Source organism: Vicugna pacos, chromosome 10 (genome assembly GCF_048564905.1).
Source record: "Vicugna pacos chromosome 10, VicPac4, whole genome shotgun sequence".
NCBI lineage: Eukaryota > Metazoa > Chordata > Mammalia > Artiodactyla > Camelidae > Vicugna > Vicugna pacos.
This window is the reverse complement of record NC_132996.1, coordinates 11,633,143-11,655,307: the sequence shown is the minus strand read 5'-3', so window position 1 is coordinate 11,655,307 and position 22,165 is coordinate 11,633,143. Positions and strand designations below refer to the sequence as shown.

General features: G+C 49.4%; 1 protein-coding gene across 1 annotated transcript; it reads right to left on the bottom strand.

Annotated features, from left to right (window-relative positions):
* Positions 1 to 592: 592 nt before the first annotated feature.
* VSTM5 (V-set and transmembrane domain containing 5) lies at positions 593 to 20,854 on the bottom strand. Its single transcript, XM_072968964.1, has 4 exons — positions 20,592 to 20,854; positions 3,216 to 3,542; positions 2,963 to 3,103; positions 593 to 2,833 (listed from the first exon to the last, which is right to left on the bottom strand). The coding sequence occupies exons 1-4, from the start codon at positions 20,680 to 20,682 to the stop codon at positions 2,790 to 2,792; spliced, it is 603 nt and encodes a 200-aa protein (XP_072825065.1). The 5' UTR covers positions 20,683 to 20,854; the 3' UTR covers positions 593 to 2,789.
* Positions 20,855 to 22,165: the final 1,311 nt, after the last annotated feature.

Genomic DNA, 22,165 nt, shown 5'->3' with positions numbered 1-22,165 from the left:
AAGAAAAAAAGAGAAGTAAAAGCACAACCTACAAGTTAAGAGTTACCTTTTATTCAGCAGACATTCTGAGGACCTCAAGCCCAGGAGGCAGCCTCTCAGATCTTTCCAAGAGATTGTTCCAAAGAGGCAGGGGAGGAGCCAGGATATAAGAGTTTTTGCAACAAAGAGCAGGTAGTCGGAACATCAGAAGATGACTGTTAAAGAAAACCTCGTATCTCAAGTTAAGGAATTTAGTGCTTTTCTACGTATAGGAACGTGCAAAAGTCTGGGCTCACTGAAATCATTCCTTTGATGTGTGCTTTAGCTCTCTAGGGCCAGTATCCTGTTCTTTCCCATCCTGAGTCTCCCAGGGGGCACTGTTACACGCGGCTGCAGAGGCTGAGGACTTGGCAGCCCCAGCCTGCTGGTCTCCATCCAGAGTTCCCTCCAGCTCACCGTCGGGGGCAGCAGTGGTTGGCTGATGACTTGATGGCTGCAGGTTCTTTGTTTACTGATGTGGCTGGCAATGTTTGTCAGTCACAAGCTGATGGAAACCTCTCCCAGGGCCTCTGAGTTCCCCGCAGGGATGGGCTCACACAAAAAGGACCAGGGCTTTATTTTCAGGTTTTATTTCAGCCTTTAAAACAATTTTTCTTTTCACAGTTTGAAACATAACTTAAGAGTTGAACATTACAGTGGCTAAACCTCTATGATTTAATATTTGCTTTTTTGAAAAATAGGCAAAAACCTCAGGCTCAAAAATCAAGAACTCTCCCCAGGCATATTCAAACCAGGGGGAGCTTTAAAAGTGCAAAATAAAGGAATGGAAAGCTGAGGGAATAACCTTTCAGGAAGACTGGGGGGTGGAATTTAATTTATATGTGGGTTTGTGGGGAGGGGGGCTTTCTCACTAGGGATTCTTTTTCTATTTCTCTTTTTATTACAATGACCACCCCTGACTTCTGAGAAGCTGAGAGGGATAGTTCTGGAAAGCGGGCAGTGTCAAGAGGACAGACTGCAACAGCTACCCACATCAAACCAGCTTCCTGCTGCTGCGCTTTCTGTGTGAAAGAGGAAGAAGAAATCATCAGATTATCCTTGATCCCCTTTACTCTCCGGTGCTCCTCACCCTGCTTCTTCATGGCACTGGTCACCCATCCTTCCTGGCGCATGCCTGGTTCCTCTGACTGCTGCCATGGAGAGGGCACAGGTGTGCGTGTTCATACATGTGTGTCCAAGAGGTGGCCTGGGGTGAAACGCTTCTTCTGGTCACGTGCTCGGGCTACAAATCAGCTGTGCAGATAACTGATCTCTTGCCTTTGAAGTCTGGTAGTGCTGCTGGAGCTCTGCTCTAGGTCCCGGACAGCTCCCATCCGAGTTCTCCAAAAGATCCCTTCCTGTAACCCTGGGTTCATTATTTAAGGAAAGGCCTCGTGCCAGCTTCTCCAGGCAACTTCTTACCTGCCACATGAGAAGCAGAAAAGACACGGACACTGGAGACTTGAAGGGAGCGAGAAGACAATGTTCTAGCTCTCCTTCATGCTTGCATGGGTGAATCTGCAGCTGAGGGCTGGGGACACAGCTTCTAAGTTCAGCCTCCACCAGCAATCGGGGCGGTACCTTTGGCTTGCAGCTAAGAATGTTGGAGAGAGAGGAGAGAATGGAAAATAACGCCTGCCTTAGAGCTTGGGATGAACTCATGTAAACACGGCAGCCGATAGCTTGAGAGACTATGGACCACGGCCGGCTGGGATCCAGTCCCCAGGTTCACCTGGAGCCCCAGTACCCCCCGGGCATTTCACCATTTTCCAGGACTCAGACAGTATAGTGCTTATTGCTTCCTAGGCCCCTGAAGATTCCTCATGCTTTCCTTCAATCGACTTACGCTACTGCGGGCTTCACTTGATACCCTGACTGAGAGGTAGTGCTCCTTACCCAGCTGGGGGCGAGCTATGGCCTGACTGGAGGCAGGAGGTGTGAGTGACTGAGGGGGACAGATTCAAAGCCTGCGCTGACTGGCTTTCCCGTTGCACGACCCAGTCTGCAGGCCCAGCCTCCACACAGGTAGCGCGACCCAGCCTGTCAGGGGGCCAGCTGGAGGCCAGACGTGGCCCATGGTTGAGATGGACTGTTTTCCTCACACCGGCCTCAGTCAGGGCCATAGAAGGGAAAATGCAATTAATGTTGGAGCAAGAGAGGGAGAGAAAGATAATTTTCTGCCTATTCCTTGTTTCCAGTGCTGGTCCCTCCCTAAAGCTCCAGGACATGGCGGGGACCTCTCCTGCTCTGAGCAGCTTGTTACAGAACAGTAGTCTCTTCCCTTCTGCCTCTGCCTCTGCCTCTCAGGCTCTCACGCAGCTCCCAGGAGGAGGGCACAGCGGAGGAGATCGGGGCACAGAGAGCTTGTTCCGAAGCCGGCTGTGCACTTGATCTGGAAATACTCTGACTCTGGATCCAAGAACCCCTCCAACGGCCATGCCCTAGCCAAAGCAGAGTGGAGTGAGGCCACAGCCAGGGCCCTCCCTGGGCCCCTGGTTACAAGTCAACATGGCCCCGAGGCCGCAGCCAAGTTCAGCTCACAGCCTCCAGTGCTCTCCTCCCTGAACTCCGTGCAGGTGCCAGAGATGACTGCATCCAATCCAGAGTCCTCAGCCCCACGCAGTCAACTCTGTAAATGTCCAGCGGTCCCATCAGGAATGGGCGGCTGTGGCGGAACAGGAGGCCCTGGGGTGGCCTGGCCGTGTTTGCTCCTTTCGTTGGAAAAGAACGTTTTCCTCTTGAGGTAGGAATGTGACGGCGCTCGGCCTCGGCTAACACTCCACATCTTGCAGCTCAATCTCCTCAGTGGTGCTCTCTGCAAAGCAAAAGACAAATCCACGAGTTGCACACTGGCCAAGGGTAGTTGCTTGGTGAGAACAAGGTAACACATGCCACCTCTGGCCATTAAAGCATGAACTGATCATCACAAGGTCCGGAGAATTACCTTTGAGTTTGTGTCTTCTCTTCCTCTGGAATTTATACGCACACTTATTACAAACCCACATGAGGCTGATTAACACTGCGGCCACGGCAGCGAGAAAAGCAAGGAAGACAGCGACAAAGTGGAGGTCTTCATAGAGGATCTCTACGGGGCAGGGTGAGGGGAAGGGGAAGATAACGTCTCTTTTAATATCATGAAGTCGGCCTCCCGCACACTCGCAGTTCCAGAGAGGTGCCGGGGCCCCGGGGGGTCTTACCCGACACATGCAGCACGATGGTGCCAAACTGACTGCTCCCCAGGCTCTCGGTCACCGTGATGACATAGTAGCCGGAATCCCTCACGCCCACACTGAAGAGCTGGATGGAGCCGTTGTCGAAGGTGCAGACCCTGTCCTTGTGGCTTTGGGAGATGTTGGCCTGAGTCCCTGGTTTCCACTCCACTATCTTCTGCACTCCCCAGCTGGATGTGTACTTCCATTCGATGGTGGGGATGCCATGGCAGGAGTATTCAACCGAGAGCAGGATGTCCTCTTCCACCGTGGCGTTGATGGCCGACTGGGGAATGAACAGGGACACGCCCTGACCTGCGGGATGGAGTGCTATACGTGGGGCCACTTATATGGACTTACAGTGAAGGGAACTTCAATAAGGCATTAATTTACTTAGCAAATATTTATTGAGTGCCTATTACATTCCAGGTTCTCTTCTAGTTTCCGATGATGATGCTACAATGGGGAACGTTATGGACTGAATGTTTGTAGCCTCCCCAATTTCTATGTTGAAGCCCTAACCCCTCAGCGTGGCTGTATATGGAGATGGGGTCTCTAAGGAAGTCATTAGGATTGAATGAGGTCCTAAGAGTGGGGCCCCGCTCCAATAGGATTAATGTCTTTATAGGAAGGGACGTGCCCTCCTTCCCTTCCTCTCATTCTCTCTCCGTGGGCACACACGGAGGAAGGGCCACGTAAGGTCACAGTGAGAAGGCAGTTGTCTACAAGCCAGGAAGAGAGCTCTCATCGGAAACCAAACCCTGCCAGGACCTTGATCTTGGACTTTCTAGCCTCCGAACTGTGCGAAAACAAATTTCTGTTGCTTAAGCCTCCAAGTCTGTAGATTTTGTTAGGGCAGCCCAAGCTAAGACAGTGAACAAAATACAGGATTACTATTCACTACTCCCTAGAGCTTCCCTTGCATAAGGGAGATATACAAGGGTTAAATAAACACACGAGATCATTCTGACTAACAAGCGCTTTAAATGAAACAGGCACTAGTGACCGGTGGGGATGGAGGTGGTACAGAACATTAGACAGGGTCAGGGCTGGGTTTTACTCAAGGGTGATGGGAAGCCCCGGGAAGGAGGAAGGCTTGGATGAGAATGTGACATTGTCTGTTAAGCTTGAGAAAGTCGCTATGGAGAAAGAACACCTGGGGGTGAGGGGGCCAGAGTGGAACCAGGAAGAGCAGTCAGGTGGCTGCTGCAGGGACTAGATAAGAGAGGGAGACACAGCCTTGGAGAGAGTGAAAGGCGGTCTGGAGGATGCCTTTGGAAGAATGAAGGACAGAACAAGCCGACAACTAGATGTGGAGGTGGGCGAGGCAAACAGGCATCAGGCGGACGTGTCTGCATGAGTGTGTAGATGAACAGTGGTGCCACTGGCTAAGATGGTATGTGTCATTATGTACTGATTGATTAGGTATCACACACAGGGCCTGTGCTAACAGCTTTACACACACCGTGTTGGCAAAGTGTCACATGACCCACTGCAACTCTATAAAGGATTGACAAATAAGAAACCTCATTGTCAACATGATTAACTAGCTTGTCCAAGTTCACCCTGCAAGGTGGAGATTCACACAAGCGCTTCCGACTCCAAAGCTCACATATTTAACCTCTATGCTCAAATCAAAGGTCGGTGGCTGGCAGTGGAGGGCAGAGAATGTGACAGATGGCCCCTCATGCTGAGAGCAACGGTCAGGGCTGGCTGGAGACTGGTAGTGAACGGAGCAGGATTCAAGCCCACCCCCGGGTTTCCACTTCCACTTCCTGTTTGGGCCCCTCACTCTTTGGGTGCCCAGCTGCCCTGGGACCCCTGCTGTGTGGCTCCAGGTAACCCCGCCTGTTACTTTTCCAGGCCTTTATCATTGTCCTCTCCCATCCCCAGCATATCCCACTAGTGTCCCCAAGGCTTGGCTAAGTGACTGGAGATAATCTGACAGATTTCATGCCGAAAAACTGGGAGGTAATAATGGCTTTCAAGACTTACAGCTGCCAAGTAACAGAAAAATATTTTCTCCCCAACTCTAATTTTAAAAAATGTTAAACTCACAGAAAGGTTGAAAGGCAAGTACAATTAATATCTATACACCCTCACCTAAATTCACCACCTATTAACATTTTTCCACATTTGCTTTCATGCTTTCTCTCTCTCTGGAAGAAAACAGAGGTCAAGTTCCCAGTCAGCCCTTGGATGGCAGGAATTATGTGTTTTCTTCATCTCAGTGTTCCCCACACCCAACACAATGTCTGACACATAGTGATTGGTCAATAAATGTTTGTTGAATGAATAAATGAATACCAATAATTATAGCAGCAAGAAGGGTGAGCCGTTCTGATAGAAATGTTGCTGCTTGGGTGGTTTGAAAAATTAGGCACATCTAAAAGCTAAAAATTATGCACATCTAAAAGCTAAAACACACAGCAAAGAGAACTATAGTTTAGTCAAGACTTTGAGTGCCTGTTACTATATTCAATGTTCATTAGGTGTTTTTTTTAACAGTACTTTTATTGTTTGACATGAGACTCAGCAGCATGCCCATGTAGCTGGGAAATGGCAACGGTGGGATTTGAATGCAGTTCTGACTGATTCAAAACACAGAGGTTTTCCACTCTACTTGGTGACTATCACTTTATTATCTATTTATCTATGTTTTCTGATTTCCCTGACCTCCAGTATGAGCAGCTGGGATTGTGATGACTGTAAGATCTGGGGAGCCGTATTTAGAACTACTGACAAACCTGGTCATCAACTATGTGTATTACATGTGCACCCTCTGTTAACCATGTTGGTCCAGGTTGTTGACAGACCAGCCTCCTGGGTGTCTACCAGTACTTTTAATAGCCTTAGGGATCTCCATTTTGAGCAGTTGTTACTTTGGCCCAAGAAACAGCAATACCGAAAAACAAACAAAAATAAAAGCCCAGTTTCCCAGGTGCCGACACAGCTGGAAACTGGCCAACTGGTCCTTGTTAGTTTCTATATTTTCTTTTGACCAGAAAAGCCTCCTCCTAATCAGACAAACTAACCAGGCATTTAACTGGGTTTTCAGAACAAAGAATTCCTCCGCCCGACACACAGAAATAGGAATAAATGGGGTATGGCAATGATGGAAAATCAACAGTTCCAAGAGTGTAAAGGCAAGCTGCTTGTCTACTGTTTAAAAAGTTGAATTAATGTGTAACCACCCCTACAGCTCATGCTAAAATCATGCCAGAACAAGTCCAGAGGAACTTAGTGGCTAGACCAATATTCAGACCTGGCTCAAATGTTCTACTCAAGGAGACTGGCCCAATAAATCAGATTTTATTTGTAAAATGGATGCCAGGCAGCCATTAGCAAGAATGAGCTTTGTGTGGGCAAAGGAAGATGTCTATGACATGTTACTCAATTAAAAAATAAATTTACATGCACGAGGTCCTGGGTTCAATCCCCGCTACCTCCATTAAAAATAAATAAATAAATAAGCCTAATTACTCCCTCATAAATAAATAAAAGAAAGTGCTTACTTTAAAAAAATTAAAAAATAGGAACAAGCAAAACAAAGAAAAACATAAATTTATAAAGCAGTATGCTGTGATCTTATTTATATTTGTATAAATATATGCTAATGTATATGCATTTTGTACAGAAAAATGTTGGAGTAATACATGCTGTGTGAAAAGGGATTTTCTATTACAGACTGGATGGTGAAAGAACTTTTTCAAGTTATACATCATTTTCAATTTTTCACATTGCTTAAATTGACAATTAAAAAATGTTTTAAAAATCTTATAAAATTCTCCTGATTAGACCAAGCAATCTGGTGAGCAAAGTTTAAAGTTTAAAAGTTTACCTTGCTCTTCACCTTTTTTTTTTTTTTTTGCTGAGTTATAGTCAGTTTACAATGTTGTGTCAATTTCTGGTGTACAGCACAGTTTTTCAGCCATACATGAATATACATATATTTGTTTTCACAGTGTTTTTCACCATGAGCTACTACAAGATTTTGAATATATTTCCTTGTGAAATACAGTATAAATGTATTTATCTATTCTATATATACAGTCAGTATCTATAAATCTCAAACTCCCAGTCTGTCCCTGCCCACCCAACTCCCCACTGACAACCACAAGTTTGTATTCTATGTCTGTGAGTCTGTTTCTGTTTTATATTTAAGTTCCTTTGTCGTCTTCTTTTTTTTTTTAGATTCCACATATGAGTGATCTCATATGGTATTTTTCTTTCTCTTTCTGGCTAACTTCACTTAGAATGACATTCTCCAGGGACATCCATGTTGCTGCAAATGGCATTATGTTGTCATTTCTTATGTACCTTGCTCTTCATCTTTACTTGAATTCCATGTGGAAAGAAGAACTAAATTCTACCTATTTCCCAGATAGATGCAGATGCCTCCTTTAAAGAAGAGGTCGCGGAACTGAAGATTTTACCAAGGCAGAAATCCCTGGAACCTGAACCAAGGGGCTTCTTGGAAGCCTGATTTACTGGAGCTGGTGAGACCCCCCTGGGAACTAATCAGGGAGAAAGTACCAGGCAGGCGACACCAGCTACTGAGCACTGAACTGGAATATAATATTCAGAATGGCTCCTTATTCCTTTTCTTACAAGTAAAATACAGAGGCAATGCTTTGCTGCTTTTAAAAAATGGATTATTTCCAAAGGATATATTTCCTGGAATCACAATAAATGTCAGTATGGTTCAGATCACAATTTTGGTGGACAAGGGCATCAATCCATGGGGAGACAGATATTGCCTGCCATGGAGGATACAACTCATTTTCACCTCACTTATCTGGAAGCCACTTATCCAGCCAGTGTGATCATCAGATGAGAACCAGGAAGCAAGCATCATCATCGTCAGCATCCTCATCTAGCCCTTAAGCAGCTAAGTTAGACATCAGAAAGCCTAGTTCAGGAGTCTTAATTCAGAACTTGCTGGAGCAGGGTGGTGGAGTGATGACTCACATCACGAAAGGGTGCTCCAGGTGCGGCGAGGTGCAGCGGGGACACCTGATGTGGAAGGATCGGCATGGGTTCACCCCAGGGACTCCCAGCTGTGAGACCTGTGGACAATCCCTTCTGACAAAAGCCTCAGCTTCCTCCGCTGTGGAACGAGGACTAGAAAACCTCGGGAGGAGAGCAATGAGGAGGGGGTCGCACAAGCGGTGTAAGGCCCAGCAGGGGCTTAGCACCTGGTGCCCGTCCAGGAGCTGCAGCCCCTACCATTCACCTTTCTCCATCTTTGTGTATTCAGCCTCTGGTGACCAACTCTCCTGGTTTGCCCAGGGCTGAGAGTTTCCCCCACAACTTGAGCATTTTAGTGTTAAAATCAGGGCAGTCACAGGCAAAACAGCACAGTTGGCTACCCTGATGCTCACATGTTGAAGAGCAGAGATAAAATCTAAGATAGACAATAGCTGACTTCAGAGGCACCAAAGAGGGTGTAGAGGCAGCCAGCTCTGGGTAAACAGAGAGGACAAAAGCCACTCTTCCTTTAAACACTTGGCTCCCAAACACACTTGCCACGGGTCAGCTGTCTTGCCGCATCCCCTTCTTAGCAGGGGCTCTCACCAGTGACTGGCCCAGCCCGGCACTCACCACTCTTCCCCGGCAGCAGGGCACTGGCCCCCGGATGACAGCTAGGTGAGGAGTGTATCATCATCCCCACTTCACAGATGTGCAAGTTCAAGTCACCGGGGTTAGGTAATTTGCGCAACGTCACAGTATGTGGCTGAGCAAAGGTGGAAATCCAGGGAAGTCTTCACTGTCCCCGTGATGAATCAGGACGTTTGTTTGCAGGAGCTGGAAAGGGGGCAGACCCCACTGAAGCTGAGGCTTGAAGAATAAGATTTTGGAAGGGATAAAGAGCAATCCCAGCCAAGAGAACAGTGAGGGGCATGATGGATCCCCATGCTTGGGACCAAGTGAGTAAGAAACACAGGCAGGCTGTACCATGAGGAACCTGTCACAGGTGAGGATCCCCAGAAAGAGTTATCTGCAGGCAGTGAGGACCCAGGATGGTATTCAAATAGAAGTGTGGTGGTGTCTCAACTGGGCTTCAGGAAGGGCAACCTGGCAGCAGAATCTATGGTCTTTTCATCCGCACACATCACCCGCACGGCCCGGGCCCACCATGTGTGCTTGTCTGTGCAGCTTCAGGAGAACTCTGGGCTGGAGCCCTAACAGCTGAAAACAGCCTGAGGTGCTGGGTGCGGCCAGACCTGGTCTGGACTTGGGGGAAAGGGTGCACACAAAAGGTCTGCCCTAGACTTGTGAGCTCTTTGCTGGGAGAACTTTCTGATTCATCTCAGAAACCCCAGTGCCCAGCAGAGTCTGGCATTTCACAGATGCTCACCATATACTCATATATCATATACATATATATGTAACATATACATACAAATATGATGTATATATGTATCATATTTATCATATACACGTGAATGAACAAATAAAAACACGCGTGCCCTGCCTGTTGAACTGCGCTTATTTGGAGAGATCAAGAGAGTGGGTTGGGGGAGGATCTGCGTTGAGCTGAGACAGCAACAGACAGATCTGGCTGAGGGAGGTGCTGGCAAGACCCCCTTCAACAGCCAGGAGGAGACAGCACAGCTTTAAGCTCCAACTACTACATCCACGTCCCTGCCTCACTTCCGCCATTCTTGAAACAAGTGAGCCTGGAATCTCAGAAACACCGCTTCATGAGGGGCCAACACAGCAACCCCCAACAATGGCTTTCAGGTTTAGATGCCGTGAGTACCACTGATGACTGACACCGTACGTAATTTGCAGCATCCCAGCCCTCCTGTCAGCTCAGGTAATAACCCTCTCTCGGTGGCCGATTACTCGGAGACCAAAGCTCAGCTCCTCCCTGAGGGAACATCCCCCATTCCCTGACCTTGCTGTGCAAAGGCCTTGGGAAGTCACCCGGGTGTCAGCCAAACCCAAACAACACGGATAGATGCAGGTTTAGATCGAGGCTGGCAGGCTGCTCCCTTCAGGTTCTTGTATTGGTGCCCCAAGGAGAAAAATCACTCCAACGCAGCAAGAGCCACCAGTTCTATTGGCAACCCCTGTTAAGTACTAGCTGTCACATGCAATGATCACAGCCCAGCGAAACCCAGGCTGGGAAAGGTGAGTGACTTGGATTGCTATCAGACTGGGAAATATGAGAAGGTGGAGAACATTATGTTGCCAGGAGTGTGGAGGAGTTATACTCCGTCACCACCGTGGAGATTACAAATGGGTGCGACCTGCTGGAAGGGCAGTCTGGTGAAATGTATAAAAATATTCAGTAGCACATACCTCCTGACCCAGAAATTCCACTTCTAGGAACTTTTCCTGCAAGTCATAAGGGCACACAGAGGCCAAGATGCACGTGTACGTATTGTCACTGAAGCACAGTATAGCCAACTGCAGCAGCAAAAGGCTGGACACAACCTATGTGCTCACTGGTGAGGGGCCAGTAAAGGAAAACTGTGTCTCACTCCACAAAAAACACTTCTGACACTCCCGGAAGTGAGTGCAGCCCCCATGGTTTAAGGGCTCAGCCTCACAAGACTGCCCCCCATTTCATACACCAATCACAAGTCCAGGCCTCCTGGACTTCTGACCAACCAGCTATAAGCTGGAAGCTCTCCAACCCCTTCAGTTACAGTTTTCTTAAAAGTTTCCATTACAGAGGCATAATTGATTAAATCACCACTACCATCTGGCTGATGGACTCAATCCCTAATACCTCTCCCTTCCCCAGAAATTGGGGGTGGGGCTGAAAGTTCCAACCTCGAATCACATGGTTGGTTCCTCTGCCAGCTGGCTCTCAGCTTCCAAGAGTCATCTCACTAGCAAACAGAAGACACTCATCACTCTGGAGATTCCAAGGGTCTTAGAAGCTTCTGTGTGGGGAATCAGGGACTAAGACCAAATACTATAACCCAAGATGCCTTTATCACCCAGGAAATGACTAGGGTTTTATGAGCTCTCTGTTAGGAACCAGGAGCAGAGCCCAAATATATATTTATTATGTCATGATGGGTTAAAAAATTATCCATATTCATACTTTAGAATACTACAGAGACACTGAAAAAACAAGATAGATCTCTAAAAATAATGAAAAAGCACAGGGCAGAACAGTGTGTAGACATTGTTTCCACTTGAGCTATGATATGCATATACGCACATGTGTACACGCAGAGATGAACACTTATCCACAAGATGCACAGAACACCTCTGGAAGGGGATTCTCCAAACCAGGCACTGGGACTGCCTTTGCGGAGGGGACTGGGTGTCTGGGGTGGAAGTAAGCTTTACATTTCACTTTATATCCTTTGGACAGATGAGATATTTCAGCAAGTTTGTGAATTACTTACATAAAAACAATGTGTTCCAAAATATTAATAAAATGTATGCCAAAGATTTGGGGGGAACCCCAGATTTTTATGTTTGAAAATGGTAGTAATTCCATTTTACACAACTGACAACGTACTTCACAAGCACTGTCTCCAACTGTGAGGCAGGCAGGGGGCTGGGTTTAAGGACTTACGCTTTTTGCTTCACCAGCACTTGCTTATCTGATCACTACTTTACAGACGAGGAAACTGAGGCTCAGAGGTGTGACATAAGTGCCCAAATTCCCGCCAAGTAGAAAATGAGCTGAGACTGAAACCATACTCGCTATCCCACAGCTGCCTCTAATAAAGAAGGCACTTTGAGAACAGAGATGGAGTTTTTCACTTCTTTCATGTTTCCCAAAACAGCACATTTCTCAGTGCTAGTAAAGACTTGAGAGACAGATGTAACAGGAAGCCAGAGTGTAGACTTGGGCTTTCCAATATGGTAGCTGCAAGCCCCAAGCAGCTGCTGAGCACTTGAAATTAGCTGGTCCTAACCGAGATGTGCTCTAAATGTAAAATAAACACCAGATTTCAAAGACTTGGCATTGAGTATGTTAACCAGAATGTTAAATACCTCATTAATAATTTTTCAGATTTAATACATGTTAAAATAATATTTTACACATATTGGGTAAAATAGAATATATTATTAAACTTAATTTTGACCACCATGTCTTTTTATTTGTTTAATGTGGCCACCAGAAAATTTAGAATTACGTACATAGCTTGCATGTGTGGCTCCCTTTAGGTTTCTATTGGGTAGCATTGGTTTAGACCATCACTCCCCTACCCTCTGGCAAAAACATCCTGTTTCCTTGAGGTTGTTCTACCCTCTCCCCTCCTCATCATTGTGAATGCTCTGTCCCCCTAGTCTTCCCTCTTCATTCTTTAAATACGTTGGCAACTCTACTGCAAGGTATGGCATCATCCTACATACCTCCAGCATCCCCACTGACAAACCATCCAGCATCCTCATTACAAGAGCATTTTCCCTCTCCCTCCAGGAAAGCAACCTGCTCTAACCACCACCTTCTCTCCCTCCTGTTTACTGTTCATCATCTCCATTGGCCTTCTTGGTCCTTCCACTCTAACTAGTCCCTCTGCCCTTCCCAATCCATCCTCCTCCTTTCCCTCCCTATCCAGCCTGGGTACCATGGCCCATCATGTCCCACACACTCATGCCGAAATTCTACAAACTCCAGTGGCCTCCGTCTTTTCATCAGCTCTGCCTGGCAAAACCCTCACCCTGGATCAACAACTCTCTACTTCCTCTCTGCCCAGACTTGAGACCTGAGCCATCAGCCCTGCGGGAGAACGCCCCACAGCAGACGCTCTCTGGAAGAACAAAGCACCCTGTTTCCAGCGCACTTTTGAGAGAGCCCTCTGTACTGCCAACCTTACTATGTTCTCCACGCAAACTCACTCTTCCTTTTCCCATCATTATTATGACCAGGTCCCTCCAACTTCTTTGGACCGCCAATTCCTCCTCATTCTCAGCAGACGACCTTGTCCCCCTGAGACACTGCTAAGTGCTCTCTCCTGTGTGGAATGCCTCGTGGCTTCTGGGCCACCACACTCACCCTTCTTCTCAGCTCCTCTGCTGTAGACTGGAAAGAGTGAGTCTGGTGTCCTGCTTCTGGGTATTGGCTTCCAAAAGGGATGTGATCCTGTCCCACAGTAAGCCCAAGGAGGGGATATCACATTAGTACAGAAGGGCAAACAGCCATAGGAGCCTCGTGTTAGGTCCCCCAGCAGGTGCCTGCTGCCAAGGGACCCACATCTCCCTCCTGATCCCTTGGCACTGATGATGTAAGTCTATCAGAGGAACTGTTCCAACACCTTGCACCTAAGATTCAAGTCCTCCCCAAGCCCCCTTCCTTTAACTGTTAGGCAACTTATCAGATTGAATATGAAGAAACTGACCAAAGTTGAAAAGTCCAGTTTAACTAAAGAAATATCACCCATTACTGGCCCTGAGGGAGAGAAGACAGCTTGAGTCTGTGCTCATTATTTCCTGCTGCTCAGAACACCCCTCCCACCCCCTGACCTGACTACCTCCTACTTTGCCTTCAAGGCTTCTTCAAGAAGTCTCCTCCCAGCTCCTAGCTGAGCTGAATGCCTTTCTCAGTGTTCCCGGGGCATCTGACCTCAAATCAGCCCGGTAGGATCTGACCTCTCCTCTGGGTCATGTGCTGAGTATCCCTGGCTCCTGGCGTGGTGCCCCTCCCAGAGGAACCATTTATTGAACCAAAGCAAACTTGGCTTGCTTGGCAAAGCAGCCTGGCCTCCTGACTTAAGTCTGGCGGCGGAGCATCTTTAGGTTTGTCAGGACTACACTACAAATAAGGTATAAGCAAGACGCCCCTACACACAATGGTGGGTGTTCTGAGAACAAAAGATGGGAGAAAGGCGCATACTTCCTGACCAGCTGTTTCCTTAAGACAAGACGAATGGAGGGGACCTGGAAATGGTCTAGTTCAAGAGCTCTCTGCCCAGTCACACATTAGAGTCACCCTAGGAGCTTAACTCGAAACCAGACAGTGCTGGGTCCTGCCCTTGAAGATCCGGAAGTAACTGGGGGAGGGCGTGGGCCTCTCTAGGTCTTACAAGTCCCCTAGGAGGTTCTAAGGTGCAGCCTTGGCTGAGAGCCACTAAGCCAGCGAGCTCACCCTTCTGCCCCTGTGCACTCACAGAAGGAAGGTGGCCCCATATACAGGGCTCGCATCCAGCACTGGGGCTGGGACCCTGCCCCTTCCCAGCTGGGGACTCCCCGGGAAGCCCGAGAGGGGCAGGGAAGGAAGCCCCGTGGCACTGGCCTGACCTGCCCCCAGGGGTGCACCTCAGCAGGGGAGAGGCCACTGTGCGTCCTGGACCACAGTGAGCAAGGAACGTCCTGTGCTCCCTTTACTGGACAGTGTGTCCTTTTCCATTCGCTCACAGTGCTGACTGGTGCCTTGGCAGCCCAGCAAGCCAGTTACTGGAGAAAATCATCTTCCAACATCGACCTTGCCAATCCTGCCTCTTTCCTACTCCCGTTTCTGCTGGGTAAGTAAATACTTTCTTACTCCAAGTTCATGTTCCAGGGAAAACCCAGGTGCAGGCAGACTAGGGTCCTGACAGCACAGGAAACGGGGTGCAGTGTCAGTGGGGTCTCTGAGCAGGGCACCAGTCAGGATCCCAGGCAGGTCTCTGCTAAGGTCCATGCACGTTAAGCAGTGTATGTATACTACGACCCCACCTCCCCTTCTGTTGTTGAGCACACCCAGGCCCTGCCAGGCCCCACGGGGATGCGTGCACCTATTTTTTTGAGCACTTGCTCTGTGCCTGTAACTCTCTTCTCCACCCTGTCCTGCTGTCTACACTTACTCATCTTTCAAGACTCAGTCTCACCTGCTCCATTCCTACTTCCCAGGTAGGAGGATGCTTCCCAGTGACGGACAGAAGCAATACACATTCTCGAGGGAAGGACTCAGCTTCAGTCCAGGGTGACAGAGGTCATAGCAGAGCTATTGATTTGTAACATGCATCTTGACTTTAGATATATCAAAATGCATCGACTTTAGATCTATCAAAATATTAGAGGAAATAAAAGTCTTACAGCAGATGAAATATATAGGTGTCCTTATGTCCTGGGGATAATGGAGAAGGGAGGGTCTTCTGATTGCAGCCCCTTCCCAGACCAGCAGGGAATATACTCATGACTCCCCCGGAGACCATGAATAAAGAGATTTGGGTGACTTCTGATTCATGCTGCCCCTCCCTCAATAGCTTCAATGTAATCCCCCAGGCATTTTTTGAGCACTACCCCCATGGGAAGGAGGTGTGTGTGCAGGGGGCGCCTGTCAGCCAGGAGGTGGCCCCCCACCTTGCTCATCCTCCAGACGATGTGCATAGCACCAGCACTGCCCTCAGCACCCTGTATAAGGGCTCCGCTCTTCCCCAGGGAGGGCTAAAAGCTGAAAGCTTCCATGTCCATCAGGAGGGGGCCAGCCAAGTATAAAGTAGCATATGAATACGGTGATGGACATAAAGCAGTTGAGAAGGAGGAGCAAGATGCCTGCTATCAACGTGGACAGAGCTAAAGATTTGCTCTAAAAACTAAGTTGCTGAGTAACAAGCACAGCATGGCTGCATTTTTTAAAAGCACACCCAAAGGCCACTCTCTCTGGTGGGTACAGTTAATGTACACAAGGCCACTGTCTGTGAATCTGAGAGCGCAGTGCGGAGACAGACCACGCCTCATTTGCCTGTTTCATCTGGGCCATGCAGAGTCTGACACAAGTAAGTGCAGAGTAACTGTGTGCCCCGTGGACGGCTGCACAGGTGACCAGCAGGCCTTGTCCCGGAATGATGGAGCCTAGGGTCTCCCCAGAGCCTCCAGGGGATTCCCCCCTCCTATACTGGCCTTCCCTCCTCTTCCCACTCGTGCTACCTCTAGCTAAGCCCAGAACCCATAGGTCCACCTGCTTGTGGCCGCCCTGGCCTATCCACTCCGCCCCAGACCCAGGCTCAGCCAAACCGCTGCTCCTCGGTTCTCCTGGGCACTGGGCCATGAGTGACTCAGGGGGACCAGCTCCTCTCTAACCAGCCCCACACTGGTAAAGTGGAGATGCTACAGGATGCTCGTGTGTGTATTCAAGTGTGCACATGTGTGCAAGTGCGTGCGTGTGTGTATGAGTGTGCGACAGAGGCTGCTTTTTAGAAGCTGGGGTTAGAACACAGGAAGCAAGCTGACTTGGCCTCAGGCCATTAACCAAACTTTTCTACTTCAGTCTTGGATTATCTGTTTCCAAATGACAGGGAGCACTGATACTCAGGGACCTGATGGCCAACTAATCATGTTGAGAGCTGAGAAAGGAAACGAACAAGGGTCCCAGAAAGGCGCCCCACCTAGGCCAGATGCGAAAGGCCTGCCAGCTTTCTGAGGGAAAAGGCCTCGAAGCCCTTTAGCCAGTCTGAACGCTATAACAAAATGCCAAAAACTGGGGGCCATAAACAACAGACATTACTTCTCATGGTTGTGGAGGCTGGGAAGTCCAAGATCGAGGTGCCAACACACTCAGGTCTCCGTGAGGGCTCTTTTCCTGGCTTGCAGATGGCCACCTTCCTGCTGTGTCATCACGCGGTGGAGAAAAGGCGCTCTGATCTCTCCCTCGTCTTATAAAGATGCTAATCCCATCATGGAAGTCCCACTCTCAGGGCCTCATTTAAACTTAATTGGCTCCCAAGGGCCCCACTTCCAAATACCATTATATCAGGAGTAAGGGCTTCAACATACGAATTTCAGGGGGACAGACATTCAGTCCATATCGTTCTGTCCCTGGACCCCTCCAAATTCATGTGCTTCTTGCATGCAAAATACATTCATTTCATCTCAACAACTCCAAAAGTCTTGACTCATTTCAGCTCGTCTAAACGCCACATAAAATCAGATGTGGGTGAGACTTGAGGTACAATTCATCTTGAAAGAAAATTACTCTCTAGCTGTGAACCTGTGAAACCAGGTAAGTTATGTGCTTCCAAACTGCAGCGGTGGGACAAGCAGGGGATAGTCAATCCCATTCCAAAAAGGAGAAATCAGAAGGAAGAAAGGCGGGATGGGTCCCATGTGAGTCCCAAAACTAGCGAGGTAAAAACCATTACCTCTTAAGGCTCAAGAACAATCCTCTTTGGTTTGATGCTCTGTCTTCTGGACCCACTGGGATGGTGGTCTTGCCTTTCAGACCCACTGAGGCAGGAGTGTGCCCCCACCCCTGCAGCTCTGCTGGGCATTTCTGTGTCCTGCAGAGGCTCTGCTGGGCAGCTCTGCCCTCCGGAGGCTCTGGAAGGCCTCCATCTTGCCTGTTGAAAACAAGGCAGTGGTTCCCCCATTTGAAACCAAGATAGCTCCGATGATCACTGAATTGCCCTCAGAGTCATTTTTTTCTTGTCTGGAAGTATTGCACCCCGTTCATAGCTGAACAGCCATAAGGTCAGTCCTGTAGGATCTATCAAATCTGACAGCCTTCCTTCTTTTCATCGTCTTCATCCCCTTCAGTTAAACTATTGGTGTTCCTGCTGCGGTGGCTGATGAGAGCCAGTTCACACCAAGACTGATCTCATCAGATGGTTGTTTTGGCCACAGGCTTCATGTTCTCTTCTGAACATGCTGCCTCTTTTCTCTGTAACATGGACAGGCTGAGATTTTCCACATCTTTAAGTTCTGGTTTCTTTTCCCTTAAGAATTCCTTTTTCAAGTCATCTCTCTCTTCTTGCATTTCACTGTAAGCAGACAGGAGGAACCAAGCTGCGCCTTCAACATTTGGCTTCAAAATCTCCCCAGCTAATGATCTAATTTCATCACCCCCAACTTCTACCTTCCACAGAATGCTCGAACATGAGCACAGGTCCCAGCCAAGTTCTTTGCCACTTTTGAACAAGGATCACCTTTTCTCTACTGCCCAACAATGTGTTCCTCATTTCCACCTGAAATCTCACCATAATTGCCCTTAAAGTCTATTATTTCCAGCATTTACCTCTAAACTCCTCCAGCCTCTACCCATTACCCAGCCCCAAATCTGCGTCCAAATTTTTAGGTATTTGTAACAGCAGCACTTCATCTCTCAGTACCAATTTCTGTCTTAGCCATCTTGGGCTGTTATAACAAAACATCATATACTTGGTGACTTTAACAATATAATTCTGGATGCTGGGACATCCAAGATCAAGGCACCAGCTGCCATCTTGCTACGTGGTCACACGGCAAAGAGAGAGGGAGTTCTGGTTTCTCTTCCTCTTCTTTTAAGGACACTACTTCCATTATGGGGTCCCCACCATCATGGCCTCATCTAAACCAAAGGTCCAACCTCCAAATACCATCACATTGGGAGGTTAGGGTTTCAATGTATGAATTTTGGGGGGACACAAACATTCAGTCCATAATAGCCTCATTCATAGAGAAAAGGCTTCAAATGCAGGGTTTTCCTATGTCTGCGTTCGCGGGGCATGCTTTCACACAGACTTCAGTGTAAATGATGAATATCTGACTTTCTGGGTGGAAGCTTTGGACAGAGGCTAAAGAAGCAGAGAATCAAGGAGCTGGGAACAGGAGGAGGCTCTCTCTACATCATCAGGGCTGGCCCCGAAGCACAGGCCTCCATCAGTGCACCCACTCAGTACCTTTAAGGGGGTAGACTCTGGCTGGCCCTGGACAAACTCTGGGGACCCAGAGCTGAGAACGGGTGCCTGCCTTCCTGGAGCTTATAGCTCTGCAGGAGTCAAACATGCAGTGGAGAAGTGCAAAACTCTGACCCTTTCTCCAGGCTTTGCACATGCGTGCTTTTTCTCTAGGACATCCTGCGTTCCCTCTGTCCCACTGCCCGGCTGCTCCTGCCCATCTGTCACTGGGTAGGTGTGGCCCCCTTTGGGAGGCTTGCCCTGGTTCCCCAAGTCTGGGTTCTGAGCCTCCAGGGCTTCCAGAACTTTGGCACCTCTCGCCTCTCAGAACTTGCCACTCCAAGCTGGTATTTCTGTCTGCTTGTCTGAGGACAAGGCTGTGCACCATGGTATCTCCAGTACCACGTGGCCTGCTTCCTGAAGGCAGAGAGTGCTGGGGAATGTGTGGGTGAATAAATGAATAAATAAACACTGTGGCCAATGTCTGGCCCCCAAATGCCAGGGGCAGCTGTATAGCTGTTGCGTAACGGTGGTTGTGCAGTGAGGGTGTAGCTCAGTGGCAGAGTGCAAGCTTAGCATGCATGAGGTCCTGGGTTCAGTCCCCAGTACTTACATTTAAAAACATAAGTAAATTAAACGTAATTACCTCCCCCCTCAACCCCCTTCCAAAAAGAGAACGTTGGTTGGAAACACGTGTCGGAAGGTTGAAAGACAACAGAAAAGGTCAGTGCAATGCCAAATACACCTACGCACCTGATGGACCACTAGGCTATTTCTTGCTCCACAGCCAGCCAGAGGCACGTGCCCCATCCCAGTGTTCCTGGGTTTCTGAGATTTGCAATCTCCAATGCTGGGCTCTAGCGAGAGAGGCGTCAATGGGCACACTGTGCTAGACTGCCCAGGTTTAAATTCTAGCTCCACCACTGACTAGCTGTGACGCTGTGCCTCAGTTTCCTCACTGGCGAAACAGGGATTAAGAGTGGCACTGCTTTCACAGGGTTGCCCTCAGGATTAAGGGATAGAAGTCGCGTAAAGTCCCCGGGATCAGGCAGTGCCGTCACTGACTATAGTCCCCCTACCTCCCGTGGCCCTGCACTGGGCACTCTCTAAACCTCAGCTGACTAGTATGTAAAACAGGAATGACCATAATGATAGCGAGTAAATGAGAAAGCAGAACTGCGTTCTAATCCGCGGTTTGCGTCCACGGGCGTCTGCGGGGCTGCGACGTGATTCAGACTCACCGAGCCGGGGCGGGGATTCCGGGGCCCGCCCGCCGACCCACCGAAACCCTCCGCGGGGCAGAGCGGGGAGGACCACCTCCGGCAGGAGGGATTCGGCCCCACCCCCGACCCCCACCCCCTACCTTTTCCCTTCAGGAGAGTCTGTCGTGGGTTCATCTGAGAGGTGAGGAGGCCTACAGACGCACGGACCGGCGCTGGGGCCAGGGAACGCGCGGGAGGGGAGCGGGGGGCGGGGGGTCCCTGCAGTAGGGGGCGGGGCCCGTGTGCCCCGGGGGTCGTGGACACCTGGGCTGCAGTCGGGCTACTCCAGGAAAAAGTAATACAAGTGCTGCAGAGGCGGCGGCCACCGGGCCCAGCCGCTTATCTCCCGGGCGGCTTCCGGCTCTGATAACGCCCGGGGAGGGGCGCCAGGCGCGCACCCCGAGTGGCCCAGGAGCCGGCCCGGGGGAGTCCCGCCAGTGCCGGGGCCTTCGCTCCCGGCCGCGCCCGACCCCGCGGGAGGCGGCGGTTCCTGTCAGATACCCACCCGGCAGCCACCCGCCCCGCGCCCGGGCCCGCCCCGCGCTTACTCTGCAGACAGCGGGCTGCGGCCAGGCAGAGGGCGAAGACTCCCAGCGAGAGGCCGCGGCTCTTCCTGTTCCGGCTCGGCAGAGGCCTCATGAGCGAGCCCCGTGCGCCGCGGGCCGGGCATTGGCGTCCTGGGCGGCGCGGCGCGGGGCCCGGCTGTGCGCTGTCAGCAGCGGCCGCTGCACCGCTTGCCCGCCCGCCGCCTCCGCTGCCTCCTGCAGGTCCGCTGGGGCGAGATGCAGATGAGCTGGTTGTACTCTGGTTGAACCAGTTCCCAAGGAGTGGAGAAGAAAGGGGCGGGGGGAAGGAGAGAGAGAGAGAGGGAGAGAGAGAGGAGAATGGAAGCAGTTGGAATGCACACACTCAGGGGTAAATAATGGCAAATAGTAATCACCTTCCGTTCACACCCAGCTTACTGGTATTGATTCAAGATACAACTGGATACTGGATGGCAAAAGGGAGGGAAAGTATTAGCTGTTGCCTGAGTACCAGGAGAGACCATCTGATGGCTCCATATGAAATAAGAAGGCTTTTAGGAAAGTACAATGACAGCCTGGGGTGAGAGAAGTGAGAGTAGGAGGACAAGGGAGCCTCAGGCTGCTCTGGGTGGAGCCATTTCATTGGACAGTGATGATATCTCTCCACCATCTACCATCCGTACATCTATCCACCATCTACCCACCCACCCATCCATTCACCCATACACCCACCATCCATCCACCCACCCAACTAGTCATCCACCCACCTATCCATCCACCCACCCATCAACCATTCACCATCCACCATTCGTTCATCCATCCACCCACCCACTGTACACACATCCATTCATCCATCCCCATCCATCCATCCATTCATCCATCCATCCAAAAAGTGTTCACTGAGAGCCCACTTATTTGCACAGGGCCTGGCACTTTGTAGGTACTCAGAAAACATTGTGGGATGAAACTGGGCACTGTGCTAAGAGCTGAGAATACAACTATGAACAAGATAGTAGTCTTTAGAAATCTTAACAGGGGGTGGGGGCTAGAAAAATGAGCAATTGGTGTATGATGCTTCCGTCTCTTTGAGAAGGGAGGCCCAGGATGCTATGGGGACTTAAAGCAAGAGTAATTAACCACAGAGGGGAAGACAACAGGCTGGGGGAAGAATTGGACTCATCCCAGCTTGTCATCCAATTCAATTCCAGTTTGTTAAAACTAGATTTTCTAACCTCCCTTGCAGCTGGGGGGTAGGAGAGTGGTCCAGTGCTGGCCAGTGATGTTTAAGGGAAGTCTTTATAGGGAAGGTTTTTGGTTTTTTGATAAAAGTGACAGGTAAGGCTAGGGCTGCCCCTCTCCCTCTCGTCCTGCCTTGAAGACATCATAATGTTTAGATCTTTAGCACCTATCTTGTATCCATGAAGTTACATGGATGAGGACAAAAGTCACATGCCAAGTAGGATGGTGGAACCAAAAGATGGAAAGAGAAGACTGTGGCAGTCTAGCTCACTATCCTGGTGCCTTCTGTTTCCTAAGGGGACTCCTTGCCAATTCCATGTATTCTTGGTCAGGCTGACAGTAGTGGTACCCTGCCGACT

Excerpts from the sequence above, each read along its gene's own strand:
- VSTM5 (XM_072968964.1), bottom strand. The coding sequence starts at position 20,682 with ATGAGGCCTCTGCCGAGCCGGAACAGGAAGAGCCGCGGCCTCTCGCTG. Across the intron at positions 3,543-20,591 it reads CGCAGCCCGCTGTCTGCAGA|GTCAGGGCGTGTCCCTGTTC; the intron begins GTAAGCGCGGGG and ends TCCATCCCGCAG. Across the intron at positions 3,104-3,215 it reads CATCGTGCTGCATGTGTCGG|AGATCCTCTATGAAGACCTC; the intron begins GTAAGACCCCCC and ends CCTGCCCCGTAG.